This window comes from Kryptolebias marmoratus, linkage group LG18 (assembly GCF_001649575.2).
Source record: "Kryptolebias marmoratus isolate JLee-2015 linkage group LG18, ASM164957v2, whole genome shotgun sequence".
NCBI classification, from domain to species: domain Eukaryota; kingdom Metazoa; phylum Chordata; class Actinopteri; order Cyprinodontiformes; family Rivulidae; genus Kryptolebias; species Kryptolebias marmoratus.
In genome coordinates, this window is record NC_051447.1 from 19,534,256 (window position 1) to 19,552,636 (window position 18,381).

The following is an 18,381-nucleotide window of genomic DNA, read 5'->3' on the forward strand; positions in this document are numbered from 1 at the left end:
ATGGATGGATGAGTGGATGGATGGATGGATGGATGGATGGATGATGGACGGATGGATGGATGGATGAGTGGATGGATGAGCAGTCTGTTTTCTGCTCTCCGTCCAATCATTGACGTCTCAGGGTTCCCATGGGAACCTGCCTCCTCCTGCAGGTTAATGTTGTTGAGTTTAGTGGTTTTGGACTTCAGGGCCACCGTAGTTTGAGGATTTATTAATAAAAAATAAAAAGAAAAGACGTGTTGAGTTCTCTTACAGCAGCTGAAGGTGGTTTGTTTACATCTAAAACCATCTGAGGTCAGAGGTACACCTGAACCCGGACCAGGACCTAAACTTAGACCTGAACCTAGACCTGAAACATGACCAGGACCTGAACCAGGACCAGGACCCGGTCTCCAGGTCCACCTGTGTCGACAGACTTACATTGAGTCCTTTCTGGAACAGCGGCTGTCCCATCACGTTCGCCAGCATTCGGATCAGCGCCGCCCCCTGCAGGCCGCACAGAGAAACACAGGATGTGACATCAGCAAACATGGCGCCCTCAGCCAGCTCAAACTGAACGGTACGCTTGAATCACACAGTGGGGGTCTGCGGTGAGATTATGAACAGTTAGTATCTGACCTGCTGACGAGCTAACGGCTAGTCCGAGTGACTCTCAGCTACTACCACATCAATCGCTGTGAAACGGAGCCATCTTTGCCAAATATCTGTGGCGGCCATCTTGAATTGGGTTGACTGAACGTTAGTTAGAGTTTCATAAATATTTACTGAGTGAAAAAACATGACTTTACCCAAATAAACTCTTTATAAATAAATAAAAAAGTTTCTCCTCCCGTGTGTGGAGCTTTTTCAGTTCAGACCTCACAGGCAGAATAATCTCCTTCCCTGCCCTGCTGAGGGTCATTAACTGGTCACATGTTCCAGAACCCTTACTCTCCCGTTCTGAACTAAGAAACGTCTTCAACCACCGAACACAAGTCCAGATGTTTCGTTTAATTATTCTGGCTTCGTGTCCTGGACACCTGAGAGTCGCCGCCAACATTTAATCCACGGAAATAACTGCTTCATTTCCTGTTTTCATTAACTCATTGGTTCCGTTCAGACTAGCCGTTAGCTCGTTAGCTTCCCAGTCTGCAGCAGGTAAGACATTAACTGTTCACCGACAGAAGCTCACCTTCTTGTAGGCGATCCAGTCGAAGACCCGGTCGATGTCGGTGGCCCGCTCCACCTCCTGGGAGATGGGATGGGAGGAGCTCAGCCCGTCCAGCAGCATCACTTCGTGGAGGACATCCGTCAGGAACCGCTGCTTCTCCTGAGGACACGGACAGAGACGCAGGTTGGACGGGAGGTCAGTGGAGGCCGGACGGGGTCACCGAACCCCCCGGGGTCAACGAACCAAAAGACGAAGTTAAATCTAAACAAATTAAAGATTTAATTTTCTAATTAGTCAAATTTATCTTTGAGCTTCATCCTTTCAGAGTTTAGGTTTCTGCATCCGCCATCTTTGTTTCATTTCGCCTCCTTCCTCCTCAGATTGTTAAACGGGACCCGTTTAAATCAACCTCGGGATCAGGCTAAATCCGGGGAGGACGGCTCAGTCTAATTTCTGGATTACACCTGAGATTTGGTTTTTAATTGAATTCCATCTCGTTAAGCTTTAGATGTTAATTACCACAAAGAACTAATACACCTGTTTAAGTGACCAAAGACGGGATGTGACTAACTCCTGGTCCAAAGCGGTCCTGTCTAATTAAAGTGATTAACCTGGATCCAGGTTTGTTTAGATGTTTTATTAAAGAAATTCAACCATGTTTGTTTCATGGGATCAGACTATTTTCTGGTTTGTGTTCATTTTTTAGCCTGGTCCGTCCCGTTAGTCTTTGTTTTCTGTCATCATTAAACATCTGAATGTGCGCCTGGATCATAAAAACTGGAAACAGCTCCCACAGACATCCGTGGTGTTCAGAGCGGTGAAATCCAGGAATTATCCAGATCCCTCATCCAAACGAAGGTCTTTGTCTTCCTTCTTGTTTTAACAGATTTATTTTGTCCTGAAAGGATTCGTGTAACGACTGCCTGAAGTCAGATTATCGCCGAGTTTGTTTCTCCAACAAACAAAACTAAACAGATTTCAGCACAAATTACTCGATCAGTTAATTAGTTAAACGGCACATTCCTGAAAAATAAAAACTAAATGAGACCAAATGAGACATCAGGTCTAATTACTGGGCTGCTTAAATCACCTGGAGGAGGAGGAGGAGGACGGGGCCATCTGATGAAGCAGATGGACTCAAACAAACAGATGTTGCCTTCAGGAGCAGCTGCTGAACTTCAGAACATCGACTCGTCTCCAAAGGTGTCCCAACAAACCCGCTCCTCATCCTCCTCCTCTTCATCTCCTCCTCCTCGTCACCTCATCTTCATCTCCTCCTCCTCATCGTCACCTCTTCACCTACTCCTCCTTCCCTCTTCATCTCCTCCCCCCCTCACTCTCTTCATCATCTCCTCCCCTCCTCCTCCTCCTCTTCTCTTCATCATCTCCTTCTCCTCCCCCCCCTCTTCATCTCCTCCTCCTCCTCCTAAAACCTCCCCACAAACTTCTGGTTTCTGATAAATTAGAAATAAAACTTTTCAGATTCTTCGTATCAAACTTCAGTTTTTCTCGAATCTTCATCGTTAAATTTAGACGTGAAACAAAAAATAAATTTTTTTAATAAAAAAATTATTTTTTTAACTAAACGTCCCGCTAACCCACAGAAAAATATATTTAAACAATTAAAATTGTTTTTTTCTTTTTACTCAGTTTTTTTGTGTCTTTATTCCATCTTCGGTGAAATAAAAAGGTTTAAATTTCTGAACATTTGTTGACAGGAGCTTTAATACTTCCTCCTGCTTGGATTTTTCACTGAATCCGGACTAAATGAAGACATTTAGAACAGAAATCCTTTTATCTCGTTCCTGGAGACACGTGTTCCCATTAAAGCGTTGGAACGGCAGAACCCGGCTGTGTGTGCCGCCTCGAGATAAGGTGAGTAAATAACTCCAGACTGCAGCAGAAACAAAAGCAGAGAGTTTGCTGTAATTTAAAGTTTGCAGCGAGGTCGTCCTTCGGAGGAGAGCGGCGAGTTTCCGACACGTTTCAGGAGAAATTCATTTCCAACTCAGCCGCGGTTTGGACCCAAAATAAAACCTACAGCCTGAATGTTATCTGCTGCCCCTGAGAGAAGCTCCTTCAGGAGCAGGAGGAACCGGAGAGCGACGGTTCTCCTCCTCCTCTGGTAAAAACAGAGGATTTTGAACTCACCATGTTCCACTTGGGGAAAAGGAAGTCTGTGCCGACGTACTCGAAGAAATGGGCGAAACCTTCCTTCAGCCAGACGTCCTCCCACCAGACAGGAGTCACCAGATCCCCGAACCACTGAAATCAAACCACAGAAGAAGAAACTATTCGTTAGTTTGAATTTATTTCCTGTGGTTAATTATCAACAGAACATTCATTAAAACTGAAATCAGTCCCCCCCCCACTGCTGCAGATCCATCTGTTTGTCTGAACTCGACGTGATTAAAGCTCTATCAGGCAGAGAGGAAGCCAGATGTGTCTCCTCTGGACCAAAGAGGAGAACTGTTCTGAGGTCAGACGGCCTCTCTGATGGTATGGGGGTGCATTAGTGCCTCTGGAAAGGATCTGCTCCCATCCAGGACTGTTGCACAGACAGAATGGGAGGAGCTCAGGTCCAGATGTTTACAGATGCTGCACAGAGGGAAACATCTGCTCCTGAAACTGGTTCAGGCGTTCTGTCAGCAGCCACAGAAACACGCGGCGAGGCCTCAACAAAGACGGCGGGAGACATGTGGACCCGTCTGTTTCCTGGCAACGCCGCCTGAATAGAAATGTTTGGGAACAAACACGAGTCCCCGCCCCCTCCCCCCCACAGCCTCTGAACCCCGCGCTGCTCCGGGGGAAAAGCTGCAAAATTAACAAATTAAAAGACACACCTCCAAATTCTCCAAAGCCCGGGTTTTTTAGTTGTTTTCCTGTCTGAGCGGGTCGGGTCAGAACAGGAACAGAAACAGGCCTGTTTCGGATCAGAGCCGGAGCTGCGTTCGTTCTGCGGGCTGTCATGTTGGTGGCGCGGCGGGGGCGAGGGCAGCGCCGCCAGCTGCTGCTGCAGACGCCGCTCGGCTCCTTCAGGATAATCAGCAGCCATGTTGGACCGGATCAGCTGAGGAGCGGCGGCCACCTGAAAGCCCGCTCAGGTTTGATCCTCAGGAAACGACAGATTCAACAGATGGAGGACGCAACCAGAACCGTGTCCTTTTTCTTTTACTCCCTTTAAAAAAACATCAAGTTTTTCCTCGTTTTGGAGACTCACTGAGGTCTAAAAACCAAACAAAGTTCACAAAACAGGAAGCAGAAAACGAGACAAAGATCGATCTGACGGCTGGAACCTTCAGCCTTAAAGCCATCATGGAGGACGGCGTCTGAGACGTTCCCCGCCTCGGGCTCAGGGAGTCCGCTGGTCCCTGAACGGACCTGAAGGACCAAACCAAACCCGGCCCGGCGCTCGGCTCGTTTAATGTCCCCGACGTCTGTTTGAGCCGTTTTCTCCTCCTTTGTTCCATAATTCAAACAATAAATCTCATCTGGTTCCCTTTTCACTAATCAACTCAACGAGGAGGAGGACTTTGGTTAATTAGCTCTCTTTTATCGAGGAACACCCCCAAAATAAACACGATAAAAAATGAAATGTGCTGGTATTAATTAGAGTAATAGGTTGTAATTCTGCTGAGTCATTGTTTCACTGAAGACGATTATCTCGTTATCGGCACCGTCGAAGGTAAACTGGGCCAAATTAGTTTAACGTCTCCGAGTATAAATAATGCAGCAGGCTCCGATTTATGAGGCAGAATATAAGAAAAGTTTGTTCAGGTGAGGGGGGGTTAAAGGAGCAACCAACAGAATCCGGTAAACGGGATCGTTTACGTCCGATTCCTCGTTTGTTCAGCCAAGAACTCATTTGACACCCAGAGAGATTTCCTGATCCTCTGCAGTTTCTCTCTGCTAATTAAAAATGACAACTTCAGTATTTCTGCTGTCTTCATCAGCTCCTCTGTCGGCTTTCAGCCTCATTAAAAACGCCTCCGCTGGGTCCGTGGTTCTGGTGGAGTGGACTCGGGTTCTGCTGTTGTCATGGTTGCACTCGAGCGTCGACAAACAAGAAGCTGAGAAGGAAACGATGGAAAAGCTGCAAACGTCGAACATCAGGAGGACAGACGATGGGTTTGGGTCCAGGACGGGTCAAACGTCCAGAACGTCCTGATTACTTCCCAGAGACAAACCCAAGAGGAAAAGACCCTGAAGAAAACCGTAGAAACTAAAGTTTGATCGTTTGGACATCTGTCCATTTTCTGTCACTTATCCGTCTGTCTCCAGCTCCTCCTGGGGGACCCTGAGGTGTCCTCCAGGTGGGATGTCCTTCAGAGAAAGGCAGAAACCACCTCGGCCAAGTGTTTTCCACGGGGAGGAGCACCAACTCTGGACAAACACAGCTGCTCATGTCTTAACTGTCCTCTAAGGTCTACAGGCCCCTCCCCTGTCTTCCATTTCTACCAAGAGACAAAGAGGACCTCCGGGTGAAACCGTGAGACGAAGGAAACGGACGGCTGTTTGGAGGAAATGACCACAAAAAGCTGCTCTGACCTGTCAGGGACATGGAGACGTCCCTCGGAGACACGAGCGTCGTAGAACCGAGAGAGGACGGAGCAGAACTCAGCGGCGTTAAACGTGCGACTGACCTCTTCCAAGTTTCTGAAGGTCTTCATCCGTCTTCTCCTCGTTAACGAATCAGTTTTTTGTTGTTTCAGGTTTTAAATCCAGAGCAGAGACCAAATGTCTCACTAATTAAGACTTTAAACGTGCCGACTGTTCCGACTCCGTGTCCCCGAGTCGTCCTCAGTCCCAGCTTCAGCTCCTTGTGTTTCCTGTCCTTTGGACAGAGTCTGAAGGAACCGTTCATGAGACGCAGAAACCGTCCAACATGTCTCCGGCCTACGAAGGACGATGGTTTCAGGGTCGTCTTCGTCCACGCCTCCTGACCACAGGGCCACGATGAGCAGGTGGAGGAGGACACAACACTCGTCCCGTCTTCATGTCCGTCCTGATGTCTTCCAGAACAAAGCAGATGGGTCTCTTTGATCATCGTCTTCTTCCCGTCCCAGCCGAGGAGCCGGAGACGATTTTCACTTCCTGTGTCTGTTTCTGCTCAGGTGGAAGGAAACAACAGAGTGTCCCTGTCCACCAGTGTCCCCGTCCACCTGTGTCCCTGTCCACCAGTGTCCCCGTCCACCAGTGTCCCTGTCCACCAGTGTCCCCGTCCATCAGCGTCCCTGTCCACCAGTGTCCCTGTGCACCTGTGTCTCTGTCCACCTGTGTCCCTGTCCACCTGTGTCCCTGTCCACCAGTGTCCCTGTCCACCAGTCTCCCTGTCCACCAGTGTCCCTGTCCACCTGTCTCCCTGTCCACAGGGAAACCAGTCCTACATCTGAGAGGACAGAGAAAGAAGCTCCACCTCCAAAAGACAGAACCCCCAAGCTGGACTGAAACCTGCAGCTGTCCACGTGGACAGGACCGATGTCCTCTGGAGGAAAGTCTGATGGTCAGACGAGACAAAGACGGAGCCGTTTGGACACAAAGACGAGGAGGAGTCCAGGTGAGGCTTTCAGACCTGAGAAAACTGAACCAGCTGTCAGGCATGGCGGTGGCAGCAGCATGCTGTGGTACAAAGGGACGAGGACTAGAGGACAACGATCCCAAACATCAGATCTGGTCTCTGAATGGACGAATCGTCCATAAAAACATGTTTTATTAATATTTAGCTCCTTAACGGTCTTCAGTTTGATTCAGTTTTTAAAAAAGTCAACGTTTGAGGATGAAAAACCCAGTCCTGGTTTTTGGTCAGACTCGCCTCTCGTTGGTGGAGACAAAAAGCTTGGCGGTCCAGAGGACACCTGCTGAGGGACATTTCACCTGATATGAGTTTGGACTTCTGGACTGGTTCTTAAAAACACCTGAAGCTGGACGATGAAAAACCGTCCAAACGAATCATTAAAAGACAGAAAGGAATCAGACAGGGACGTCCACAGAGCTGTTAACGAGCGCGGACGTGTCTTCCAGCGGAGACAGCTTCCTTTGACGCTCGCCGTTAAACGTTCAGCTCCGTGAAGATGGCCGCCAAACCAAAGGAAGCCTTTGATTTGGAACAACAAAGCTGCGCGTCTCTCTGATGCTTTCTGTCAATTAAAAAAAGACCCAGAAGAAGAAGAAACAACAAAAAACCCCGACTTTGAGCTTGAAGACAAACAGAACAGGGACATGTGGGGACACTTTTAATTAGTCACAAGCCGAGTCGTCCACAGCTGTGTCCTGGAAGACGATTTAAACGATTGTTTAACAGAAAAGCTGCCAGCTGCAGCCGAGGACGGCTGGTTGCCACGCCAACGGACCAACAAATTAATAATTCCCTCAACGATTCACTTCAGAGGACGAAGACCAATAAGAGACAAATAAAAACCACTGAAAGGACATTTCTTTAGAGTCTTCTTTGCTGAAACTCGTCCAAACTGTCTCCTCCTGAGAGTTTGTGTCCCTCAAGAAGAGACATCTGAAAAGTTCTGGAATCTAATTTTAGATTAAAAAAAAAATCAATAATTTCAGCGTCTTGACCCGGTTCTGTCAGAACCGGGTCTCATAAGGCTGGTTGGTGGACACAAAGATATGTCTCCAGTCCATCACAGGGACACCAGGATATGTCTCGGTCCACGAAAGAGACACCAGGACATGTCTCGGTCCATCACAGAGACACCAGGACACGTCTCCTTACATCACAGAGACACCAGGACACGTCTCCGTCCACGAAAGAGACACCAGGACACGTCTCCGTCCATCACAGAGACACCAGGACACGTCTCCTTACATCACAGAGACACCAGGACACGTCTCCGTCCACGAAAGAGACACCAGGACACGTCTCCGTCCATCACAGAGACACCAGGACACGTCTCGATCCATCACAGAGACACCACGACAGCAGGACATGTCTCTGGACGTCACAGAGACACCAGGACACGTCTCTGGACGTCACAGGGACAAATTTAACTTTCTCTCATTTCTATAATAAACATAATAAAATAATTTTGTTTTAAACTTTGTTAAAAACATTTTTATCAGATGTTTGTTTAAAGTCTCGACTGAACATCAGATTTTGTAAATAAAATAAACATTTTTTATCTTTTTTAAGTCGACTCGTTTGTTTTTCCTTCAGTCTTGGATCTAAAATCAGTCAGAAATATAAATAAATCCACAATAAACTCAAGAAGTTTTGATGATAATAAATATATAAAATATAAGAAGCAGCTTAACAAGCTGCTGAAATCACATCACACATTCACAGACAAAGTCTCTAAAACTTTCATGGACTTCCTGGACAAACTGAATCCCCGCTGGCGGCCTGCAGGTCCGGGGTCAAAGATGAAAGCCGAGCGCCACCGTGACTCAAATACGAAGTCTGAGCGGCGAGACGAGGAGCCGAACCGCAGAGAGACGCTGCAGGACCTGAGGACGAGGATCTGAGACGAAGAGGAGGACACCGAACTGATTTCTGTCCAGCCTGCTGGAAAGACGCTTCTTATCCAGATTAATGTGAACCAAACCAGAGTCAAACCGGTTTCTGCTTTAATCACCAGAAGGCCGGAGATCATTCGGAGCTAATATTTACTTTAATTAACTGACTTTACGTTAATTATTAGATTAAATGTCTGAAAGCAGGTTTGTTTCTACAGAGATTCACTTTAAGACCTGCAGCTGAATCTGAGTCTGAAGAATATTTAAAGATTAAAGGGTCCGATCCCCGACCTGTTCCAGTCCTACTGAGGTTTTTATTAAAAATCAATAAAATAAAAATAAATTTATTTCTCTGAACAGCTTCAGCAGAACTGTACTCTTGGCCGTGCACATTATTTCTGCAGCCGCCCCACGTTTGATAAGATTTAAAAATAAAACTTCATTTATAAAGCGATTTAAAAGAAATAAAACAGATAAAAACAAAACTGAAAACAGCATCAAGATAAAAACAGCTAAAACAGCTAAAGATGGCTCCTCTCTTTTTCTGTAAAAGGTTTACGCAGAAATGTTATAAATGTGTTCAAAACTCGAACAAAAACTGAGAAAAACTGGCGACTAAATGAGCCAAATACGAGCTATTAGCTAAAATGAGCGGAACAGTAGCTTTTAGCTAAAATAAGCAGAAAAGCAGCTAAAAACCAAAATTTGCAAATCAGGAGTTAAAGCTAATTCTTGCTAAATTTATAGCTAAACAGTAAAATTGGCAAATTAGTAACTTAAAACAAAAATCAGCAAAACTGTAAAAAAAAACTAAAACGAGCTAAACCACAGCTAAATGTTTAAATTAGCATAAGAAGCTAAAAACAGATCCAGCAGCTGAAGGAGTTTTAAACGCTTTGAAGGAATTAAAGGTTTGAACGTGTTTCTGTATCTATGAGGAATTTAATGTTAAATAAAGTTAAATGTTTGAATAAAAAGCTGAACGTGAGCCGAAGATGTCTGACCGAAAACGCTGAGTCAGGATTCCCACAAATATTGATTTTATTCTTTTTCTTCCTCTGCTGCTCGGAAAGTTCATCAATCAAAGGATTCACTGCTGCACTTCCTGTGAGGAAGAAGAGAAAAAGCTTCTGACATGACAGCGAGGAAGACGAAGGTCCTCAGTAAACGTTTTGGACATAAATCGTCTCCTGCAGGCTGTGGAGCCGTTGACAGATGGTTCTGTCGTCCTGTTGGACATCAACAACCACCGTCAGACCTCACACCGGGCCACAACCACCTCACACACACTTTATTACCAAAAGTATTCACTCACCCATCCAAATCAGTGAACTCAGGTGTTCCAATCACCTCCACGGCCACAGGTGGATAAAATCAAGCTGCTTCTACAGCCATTAGTGGAAGAATGGGTCGCTCTCAGGAGCTCAGTGAATCCAATGACAGGATGCTACCTGTTCTCTACTAAATACTCCACAATCAGCTGTTAGAGGTTTTATAACAAAGTGGAAGAGATCGGGAACGACAGCATAAAACCACAGAGTGGCTCAGAGGTCACCGACGTTCTGAGCCTTCAGAGAGGAGAGAGCTTCATGGTATGGGTTTCCATGGCAACAGCTGATCCAAGCCTTCCATCACAGAGCAAAGAGTCGGAGGCTGTGGAGTAAAGACCGCCCCACTGGACTCTAGAGCCGTGGAGACGTGTCCTCTGGAGGGACGGATCACGCTTCAGGAGGACGGTTCCTGTCTGATTGCATCGAGCCGAGTGTAAAGCATGGTGGAGGGAGGATCATGGTGTGGGCTTGTGGCTCCAGAGAAAGGAACTCTTAATGCTTCAGCATACGGAGACATTTTGGACAATTTCCTGCTTCCATCTTTGTGGGAACAGTTTGGGGACAGCCCCTTCCTGTTCCAACATGGCTGAGCACCAGCGCACAAAGCAAGGTCCACAAAGACGAGGATGAGGACGAACCTGACCGGCCTGCACAGAACCCTGACCTCCACCTGAGAGCAGAGACTGAGAGACTTCTGTCCAACATCTGGAAGAACGGTCCAAAACTCCCAGAAACTCTCCTCAACCTGTGGAAAACCTTCCCTGAAGAGCTGAAGCTGCTATAGAAGCAGAGTGGGCCAACGTCAGATTAAACCCTGTGGATGAAGGACAGGACGTCCCTCAAGTTCATGCGTGAAGGCAGGCGAGCGAATACTTTTGGCAGCACGGTGAAGCTGTCAGCTGGTGCTCATACGGTTGAATCCATGTGTGAGACGCAGAGATCAACAGATGAAGAGAGAAAATCTGCTTCCCTGAATCCCGGCCCAGAGTTTGTTGTTTCAGCTTTAATTAGCAGACAGCCTCTCCCGGCTGCCATCATCCCGTTCCCAGGGACGGTCTGGTCCCAGGGACGGTCCGGTCCACGAGACGTTCAGAACAACAGCCTGATTCTGTCTCCTACCGGACAGACGCAGCAGCGAGTATCCTGCTCCTGTAAGAACTGAAGCGTTGGTGCATCAGGAAATGATCGATCCTTAATTACCGATGAATCCCCCTTCATCAGCCGGTTCTAATTAACGGATCAGAACCGAGCCACTCCTTTAACACTGAAGCAGGAACTGGTCCTCCTGGCTGTCAAGTAAATAACATCAGGTCCGCGATTCAAAGACGGCGATCTTTAATCTGAAGGAAGGATCAGGTCTGCAGGACGGCTGGGAGGCAGGGACGAGCTAACGAGCTTCACAATGACATCACAGCATGCAGGCATGCTACATGAAGGCAGCTAAAGGTGAGCTAAAAGTGAGCTAAACGTCTGCTAAAGATCAGCTAAAGGTGAGCTGAAGGTGAGCTAAAAGTCAGCTAAAGGTCTGCTAAATATCAGCTGAAGGTGAGCTAAAGGTGAGCTAAAAGTCTGCTAAAGATCAGCTACAAGTCTGCTTAAAGTCAGCTAAAGGTGAGCTAAAAGTCAGCTAAAGGTCTGTTAAATATCAGCTAAAGGTGAGCTAAACGTCTGCTAAATATTAGCTAAAGGTGAGCTAAAAGTCAGCTAAAGGTGAGCTAATAGTCGGCTAAAGATCAGCTAAAAGTGAGCTGAAGGTGTAATTCTAATAAATCCAAACTGTTAAAAACTGAAACAGGACGTCTCTGAGCCTAAAGTGGACAAACTGGAGACTAAATGGGCCGAAGAACAGCCAGCAGCTAAACGTTAGCCCCAGGTCCTCTGATCTGAACATCCTGGATCAGTTTCCTGTTTCTGAAGGAAACGCTGACAGACGAGGTGACAGCCTCTCTGCTTCCAAACATCCGTTTAAATTAACGTCAATTTCAGCTGATGTGTGACCTCTCTGCAGCCGCTAACAGCCGCTAACAGCTGCAGCTCCTCACGTCTGTCACACGAGCACAAAAGGTGTCCGTGACAATGTTTCTGTTTGCAGCGTGGGATTAAGGTTTCACGCTGCTTCCATGACATCAAACGTTAGTTTTCTGTGGCGACGTCGTGTTTTCAGCCAGGATTACTGAAACGTTTGGAACAGAATCAGGATCAGCTGATAACAGATAAAACTCTGTGATCAAATCGACAATTATCTGAGAATACACGAAGAGGAAAAGAAAAACTAGACTATTTATATTTTCTGTAAGTTGTCTGTCCAGCCATCTGACCAGAACCCCCGGCCACCAGCCACCTGTTGACCCTCTGCCTCCCGTGGTCCAACCAGAACCACCAGCCTCCTCCTACCGCTGTCTCTGTCGGACCAGAACCCCCCACCACCAGCTGCCTCCTGCCTGTCAGCGCCAGCCTCCTCCCACCATCCGACCGGCACCGCCCTCCTCCAACCGTCAGACCGGCGCCGGCCTCCTCCCGCTGTCCGGAGGTGAAGCTCCTCCCAGACTGTGTGACATCATCGTGAAGCTCGGGGGCTCCAGTTCCCGACAGCATCACTCCAGACCAAACCTGCTTCTTCTTCTGCTTCCATTTTCCCTGATAAACGCAGCGACAGGAACCTCCTCAGCGTCCTGCAGCGGTCTGCCACAGCTGGCCCCGCCTCCTTCTAAGGAGGTAACTCCGCCCACAATCAGCCCACAGAAACTCTAAAAACAAGTCGTTAACGTTTGAAACCAGAGAAACGGTTTAAGATGGTGTTTAAGTCAAAGAAAAACATGAAAACTCATATTTTTTTAAACTTCCTGTTCAAAGACAGGAAATGGACGCGTTGATGGACCAACGTCTCCATTATCTGTCGATTTCAGCTTCTTCTTCAGTTAAAACACAAACTGTTGGAACCTGAGGGACATTTAAAGTTTCACCAAAGAACATTTATGCAGGAATTAAACGTCTTTTTCTCCTGTTGTTGGACGTTCTCCGACGGAACATAAAAATTTAATTAGGCATTTTTTTCTCCTCTAAATTAGTGTGTGATAAGTAATGAACCTTTTTTATTATTATTTCTATTTGGGGAAAAACACGACGCTGAGATGCCATCAGAAAGACGTTCGCAGATCTTCGGCCTGACGGAGGTGAAAACGTCTCCAGTGTCTCCAGAGTTTAGAAGAAAGAGACACGGAGCCCAAAGAAGCCTCCTTCGTTTATTGTTGCTTTCCAGTTAAACTCCTTACAGCTGAAGTAGCTGATTACTTGAACCGAGTGTGTGTGTGTGTGTGTGTGTGTGTGTGTGTGTGTGGGATAAATGAAGTGCGAACATCATCAGTTTTTTCTCCTCGCTTCTTTAAACCAACAAAGCTGTTCAAGAAAAACGCCGGAAAAGATAAAAAGCCGAAAACCTCCTCGGTTCAAACGAGGCGACGGAGGAAGGTTCATCCGCTGGAGAGCGCCGCGGCCGTCCAACATGGCCGTCCAACATGGACGTCCAACATGGACGTCCAACACAGATGTCCAACACGGCCGTCCAACACAGATGTCCAACACCGACGTCCAACACCGACGTCCAACTCGGACGTCCAACTCGGACGTCCAACACAGATGTCCAACACAGATGTCCAACACAGATGTCCAACACGGCCGTCCAACACGGCCGTCCAACACAGATGTCCAACACAGATGTCCAACACGGACGTCCAACTCGGACGTCCAACACAGATGTCCAACACGGCCGTCCAACACGGACGTCCAACACAGATGTCCAACACAGATGTCCAACACGGCCGTCCAACACGGATGTCCAAGACGGATGTCCAACACAGATGTCCAACACGGACGTCCAACTCGGACGTCCAACACAGCCTCGCTGCGGCGAACAGGAAGTAGCCCGAAGCGAGCGTCCGTCTCAGCAGAGACAGAAGTGGCGTCCTGGAAGGAAGCTCCTCCCCCTCATCAGCTAAATGTTCCTTTTTACTGCAGAGAGGACGACGGTTTGGCTTCTGTTTGTGTTAGCAAAATATCTACTGAACCACGGGACAGATGTTATAAAACAACAAGAAATTAACTTAAAGTGGAAAAAAGGAACTGAGTCCAAACAGGAAACAAAGGGCGGCTAAAGGTGAGCTAAAAGTCTGCTAAATATGAGCTAAAAGTCAGCTAAAAGGGGAGCTAAAGGTTAGCTAAAGGTGAGCTAAAGGTGAGCTAAAGGTCAGTTAAAGGTGAGCTAAAGGTTAGCTAAAAGTCTGCTAAATATGAGCTAAAAGTCAGCTAAAAGTTGGGCTAAAGATGAGCTAAAGGTGGCTAAAAGTCAGCTAAAGGTGAGCTAAAAGTCTGCTAAATATGAGCTAAAGGTCAGCTAAAGGTGAGCTAAAAGTTAGCTAAAGGTTAGCTAAAGGTGAGCTAAAGGTCAGCTAAAGGTGAGCTAAAAGTCAGCTAAAGGTGACCTAAAAGTCTGCTAAAAGTTGGGCTAAAGATGAGCTAAAGGTGAGCTAAAAGTCAGCTAAAGGTGACCTAAAAGTCTGCTAAAAGTTGGGCTACAGATGAGCCTAAAGGTGAGCTAAAAGTCAGCTAAAGGTGAGCTAAAAGTCTGCTAAATATGAGCTAAAGGTTAGCTAAAGGTGAACTAAATGTGAGCTAAAGGTCAGCTAAAGGTCAGCTAAAAGGCAAATAAAAATGCAACAGTTGCAATCCAGTGACAGACAGGCGTTTCTCAGCTTAACCACAGCCGAAACAGGAGCATTAATGTGTGTGTGTGTGTGTGTGTGTGTGTGTGTGTGTGTGTGTATATTAACAGATAGATAAACGTCTACAACTGATTCAAGATGGCCGACTAGCTGAAACAAGCTTCAACTCCTTCCGTTTTTCAGATCCTGATGTACAGCTGGGTGTGGGAGTAGCTGCGAGTCTCCCATCATGGCAGCTGGCGGGCGACATGCATTCCCCCGGGTGCTGAACGTTCATCCGTCCTCCGCTCGTCTCGTACCCAAAGCTGAGCCGGAGGAACAGGATGGACACAAACACGCGCAGCTGAGCGCCGCTGACCGGTCGCTTGCTTCGTGTTTTACGACGGCGTTCTCTTTTCATTTCCTCTATAAATAGTGGTAATAAAAGGCCGGCGGCTCCTTTCCAGCAGTTTGTTTTCAGGTTTCCAGCCTCCCGCTGCTGATCTGACCTGCTCCACATTCAGAAACATCAGACTGTTTACTTCTGCCAAGGCTGCAGCAGTCTCCTCTCAGGTCCACAGAAATCTCTTTATTCTTCTTACAAGCTGCAGACCGAGATCAAAGTCATCAAACCTTTAGGGATCATTAAAATGGTTTTATTGAGCAGCGTCTTCTGGCAGAAGTTTGAGACAAATAAGAAGGATCTGTTTGGGGAAGCAGGACAAACCTTTAAACCGGAGGAGACGAGTCATTACCAGAAGAAATCCAGGCTAAAGATGGCCGACAAAGCCAGTGTGATGTTTCATGAAGCGCTGAAACGTTTGGTTAACTCACAGGTTCCTGAAAACGGGACGAAAGTCTGGTTTTAGTTCACGGAGGACAAGTCTGAATCAACCCGTAGATTCCTGTGTGTCCCCGCAGAGCTTCCTGTGTGTCCCTGCAGAGCTTCCTGTTTGTCCCTGCAGAGCTTCCTGTGTGTCCCCGCAGAGCTTCCTGTGTGTCCCTGCAGAGCTTCCTGTGTGTCCCTGCAGAGCTTCCTGTGTGTCCCCGCAGAGCTTCCTGTGTGTCCCCGCAGAGCTTCCTGTGTCCCCGCAGAGCTTCCTGTTTGTCCCCGCAGAGCTTCCTGTTTGTCCCCGCAGAGCTTCCTGTTTGTCCCATCAGAGTTTCCTGTTTGTCCCATCAGAGTTTCCTGTTTGTTCCAGCAGAGCTCCCGTAGCTTCCTGTTTGTCCCTGACAGTAAAAACCACCTCAGGTTGGATTTGTGGATAAATTTCACACGATGCTAACGGGGTTAGCTTTTCTGTGACGTTTTCAGTGTTAAGTTAGCATCTGTGCTAACAGTCGGTGGTTAATTGGGGTTTTGACATGTTATTCTTTACGAGGCATAAAAACATTTAATTTAGTTTGTTGATGTAAAACAGGCGAGAGTCATTAAAGTTAAACAAAAAGCATCAATGGTTTTATAATTAAACCACAGCCTAAAACTAAAACGAGCCCAAAGATTCCCGCCTCAAATCCAGAAACAGTGAATAAATGGAGGAACGCTTTCAAACGGGGCTGAATCTATAATCTGTTAACAGATGCTGCTCTGCTGCTGGGATTATCCGCTCTGCTCTTTGGCGCTGAGGAATTTGGAAAAGAAACAGCTTTACCCCATTTCAGGAAGTCCATGGATTGTTTTCTCTTGCAAATCATTTAATCGACATCCTAATCAGCGGTTTAGTGTTCGCATTGAGTGCTCAGCGTCTTTGTTTGGCTGCTTGTTTTCCAGTTTTCTCCCTGCTCTGCTGTCACCAATCAATGTCTGAATGTGATGATTTGATTACTGGTCAGAAGGATTTGCAGTTTTCCCCCAAACACGAGCCGTTTGTTTTATTAATGACTTCCATTTTCCTTCCAACCCACAAAACACCAACAGAGACTTTAAACCCCAACTTATCGCTAATCAGTCAATTAAACTAGGATCTGATGAACAACATGACCAGCTTATTTCTTCATCCATTCATGACTGTTTTCAGATTTTAGAGCAATCATCTCAGACACCTGCTGGACTTCATCTTTGTTCTGGATCTGGACCAATAAGATCTGGTTGTATGTGAAAGGACAGGATGGTTGGTTGGGTTTTTATCCTGGTGACAAACGAAGGTCGGAGGACCAACGTCTGAGAGCCACGGCTCACCGATGGATGATCGGGATGTTCATCACGTTTTGGTTTTAGGTTGTATCCCCCAGGATACGACCTTCTGCTCCAGAAACAGTTTCATTCTCTGTTATCACGGAGCTGTGCACACTCTTGCGTCCCAATGAGTTGTAGTTGTTCCATGACCCTTCCAAGCGGTCGGCGTGTTCGTCGCTCCGCTGGTTCCGGTTGGATTATTAGGTTCATCATGACCAAACTATCCGGCTTTTGTTTGATCAAAGACTTGGAGGAAACCAGCATCTCGGGACTAAACGCTCTGGATGACGGAGCAGTTTGGAGAAACTACAGGGTCGGCCATTTATATGGTTGCATTGACAATCCAGCACTTTGAACACATTTTATAAGCGGTGAGAAACTTGTAAATAACTCATGAAAGAATAAAGTTACATTAAAACCAAGCACACCGTTGTTTTTCTTGTGAAATTCCCAATAAGTTTGATGTGTCACATGACCCTCTTCCCATTGGAAAAACAAAAGTTGGATCAAAAATGGCCGCCATGGTCACCACCCATCTTGAAAAGTTTCCCCCCTCCCAGGAAGTTAATATCACCAACCAGTCCCATTTTATTGAGGTGTATCCATAGAAATGGCCGATCCTGTATAAAAGTTTGTGTTTTTATTACCGTCAAACTTTCGACTTGATGAAAAACAGGAGCAGATCTCTGATCAAACTAAAACACAACAGAAGGTGGGCGGCCATGTTCCGGCTGCCTCCAGGCCAGTTAAACAGATCTGTGATCTCTGGTCAGGTTCTGTAACAGAACCTCGCCGCTGTTGGCCGGGGGGTTCCTGACATTCACAGGAATAATTCTGGCTGAAGTAAGAAGCTCTTCAGACACAGACAGGATGGGAACTCGAGTCTCTGCCCCCCGGCCCACTCCAGCTGTGGCTCCACTTCTTCAGGACTCGTTAAGATTCTGCGAGCGCGCTCCGGTAACGCCACTCGGGCTGAGAGGGAGTCTCTTCAACGAGTCATCAAAGCAGCCGAGACTCCTCTTCAAACGCCGCCGGAGAGGAAAACAAGATGTCCGCACTGATTGGAAAGGACAAGGAGGTTGGAGAGACGTCTCACCTCCTCGTCCTCAATCAGAGGAAGGACACCTGGTCAACACCACCCACTCCTCTGTTAGGTCCAGCTACACGAAACCCTTCCTCCAACTCCCCAAACGCCGCTCACCGCCTGTTCTGGGAATCATGGGAAATAATCGCCTGTTTGCTGGGAGCTGAGGTTAATTTCAGCTTCAGGCAGCGAGAAGTTTTACCGACGCAAACCTGTTTCAGAGAACTGTCGACGTGAAGATGGTGTTCTTCTTCTTCTGTGGTTCTAAAAGAAACACATCAGAACGTTCGTCTCCAGCAGGAATAATAAGAGATCCAACAAACCGTTAGGAGCTCTAAACCCGGTCCTGTTGGAGCTCTAAACCCGGTCCTGTTGGAGCTCTAAACCCGGTCCTGTTGGAGCTCTAACTCGGTCCTGTTAGGAGCTCTAAACCCGGTCCTGTTGGAGCTCTAAACCCGGTCCTGTTGGAGCTCTAA

At 47.0% G+C, this 18,381-nt stretch overlaps 1 protein-coding gene across 1 annotated transcript in view; it reads right to left on the bottom strand.

Annotated features, from left to right (window-relative positions):
* The window catches only part of LOC108250579 (thyrotropin-releasing hormone-degrading ectoenzyme), an 83,140-nt gene that overhangs the window by 44,429 nt on the left and 20,330 nt on the right, over positions 1-18,381 (bottom strand). The window contains exons 5-7 of the mRNA XM_037981382.1: positions 3,302-3,415; positions 1,172-1,309; positions 421-486 (exon numbers count right to left, since the gene is read on the bottom strand). Of these exons, the coding sequence (XP_037837310.1) occupies positions 421-486; positions 1,172-1,309; positions 3,302-3,415 (318 nt within the window). The remainder of the gene's footprint in view (positions 1-420; positions 487-1,171; positions 1,310-3,301; positions 3,416-18,381) is intronic.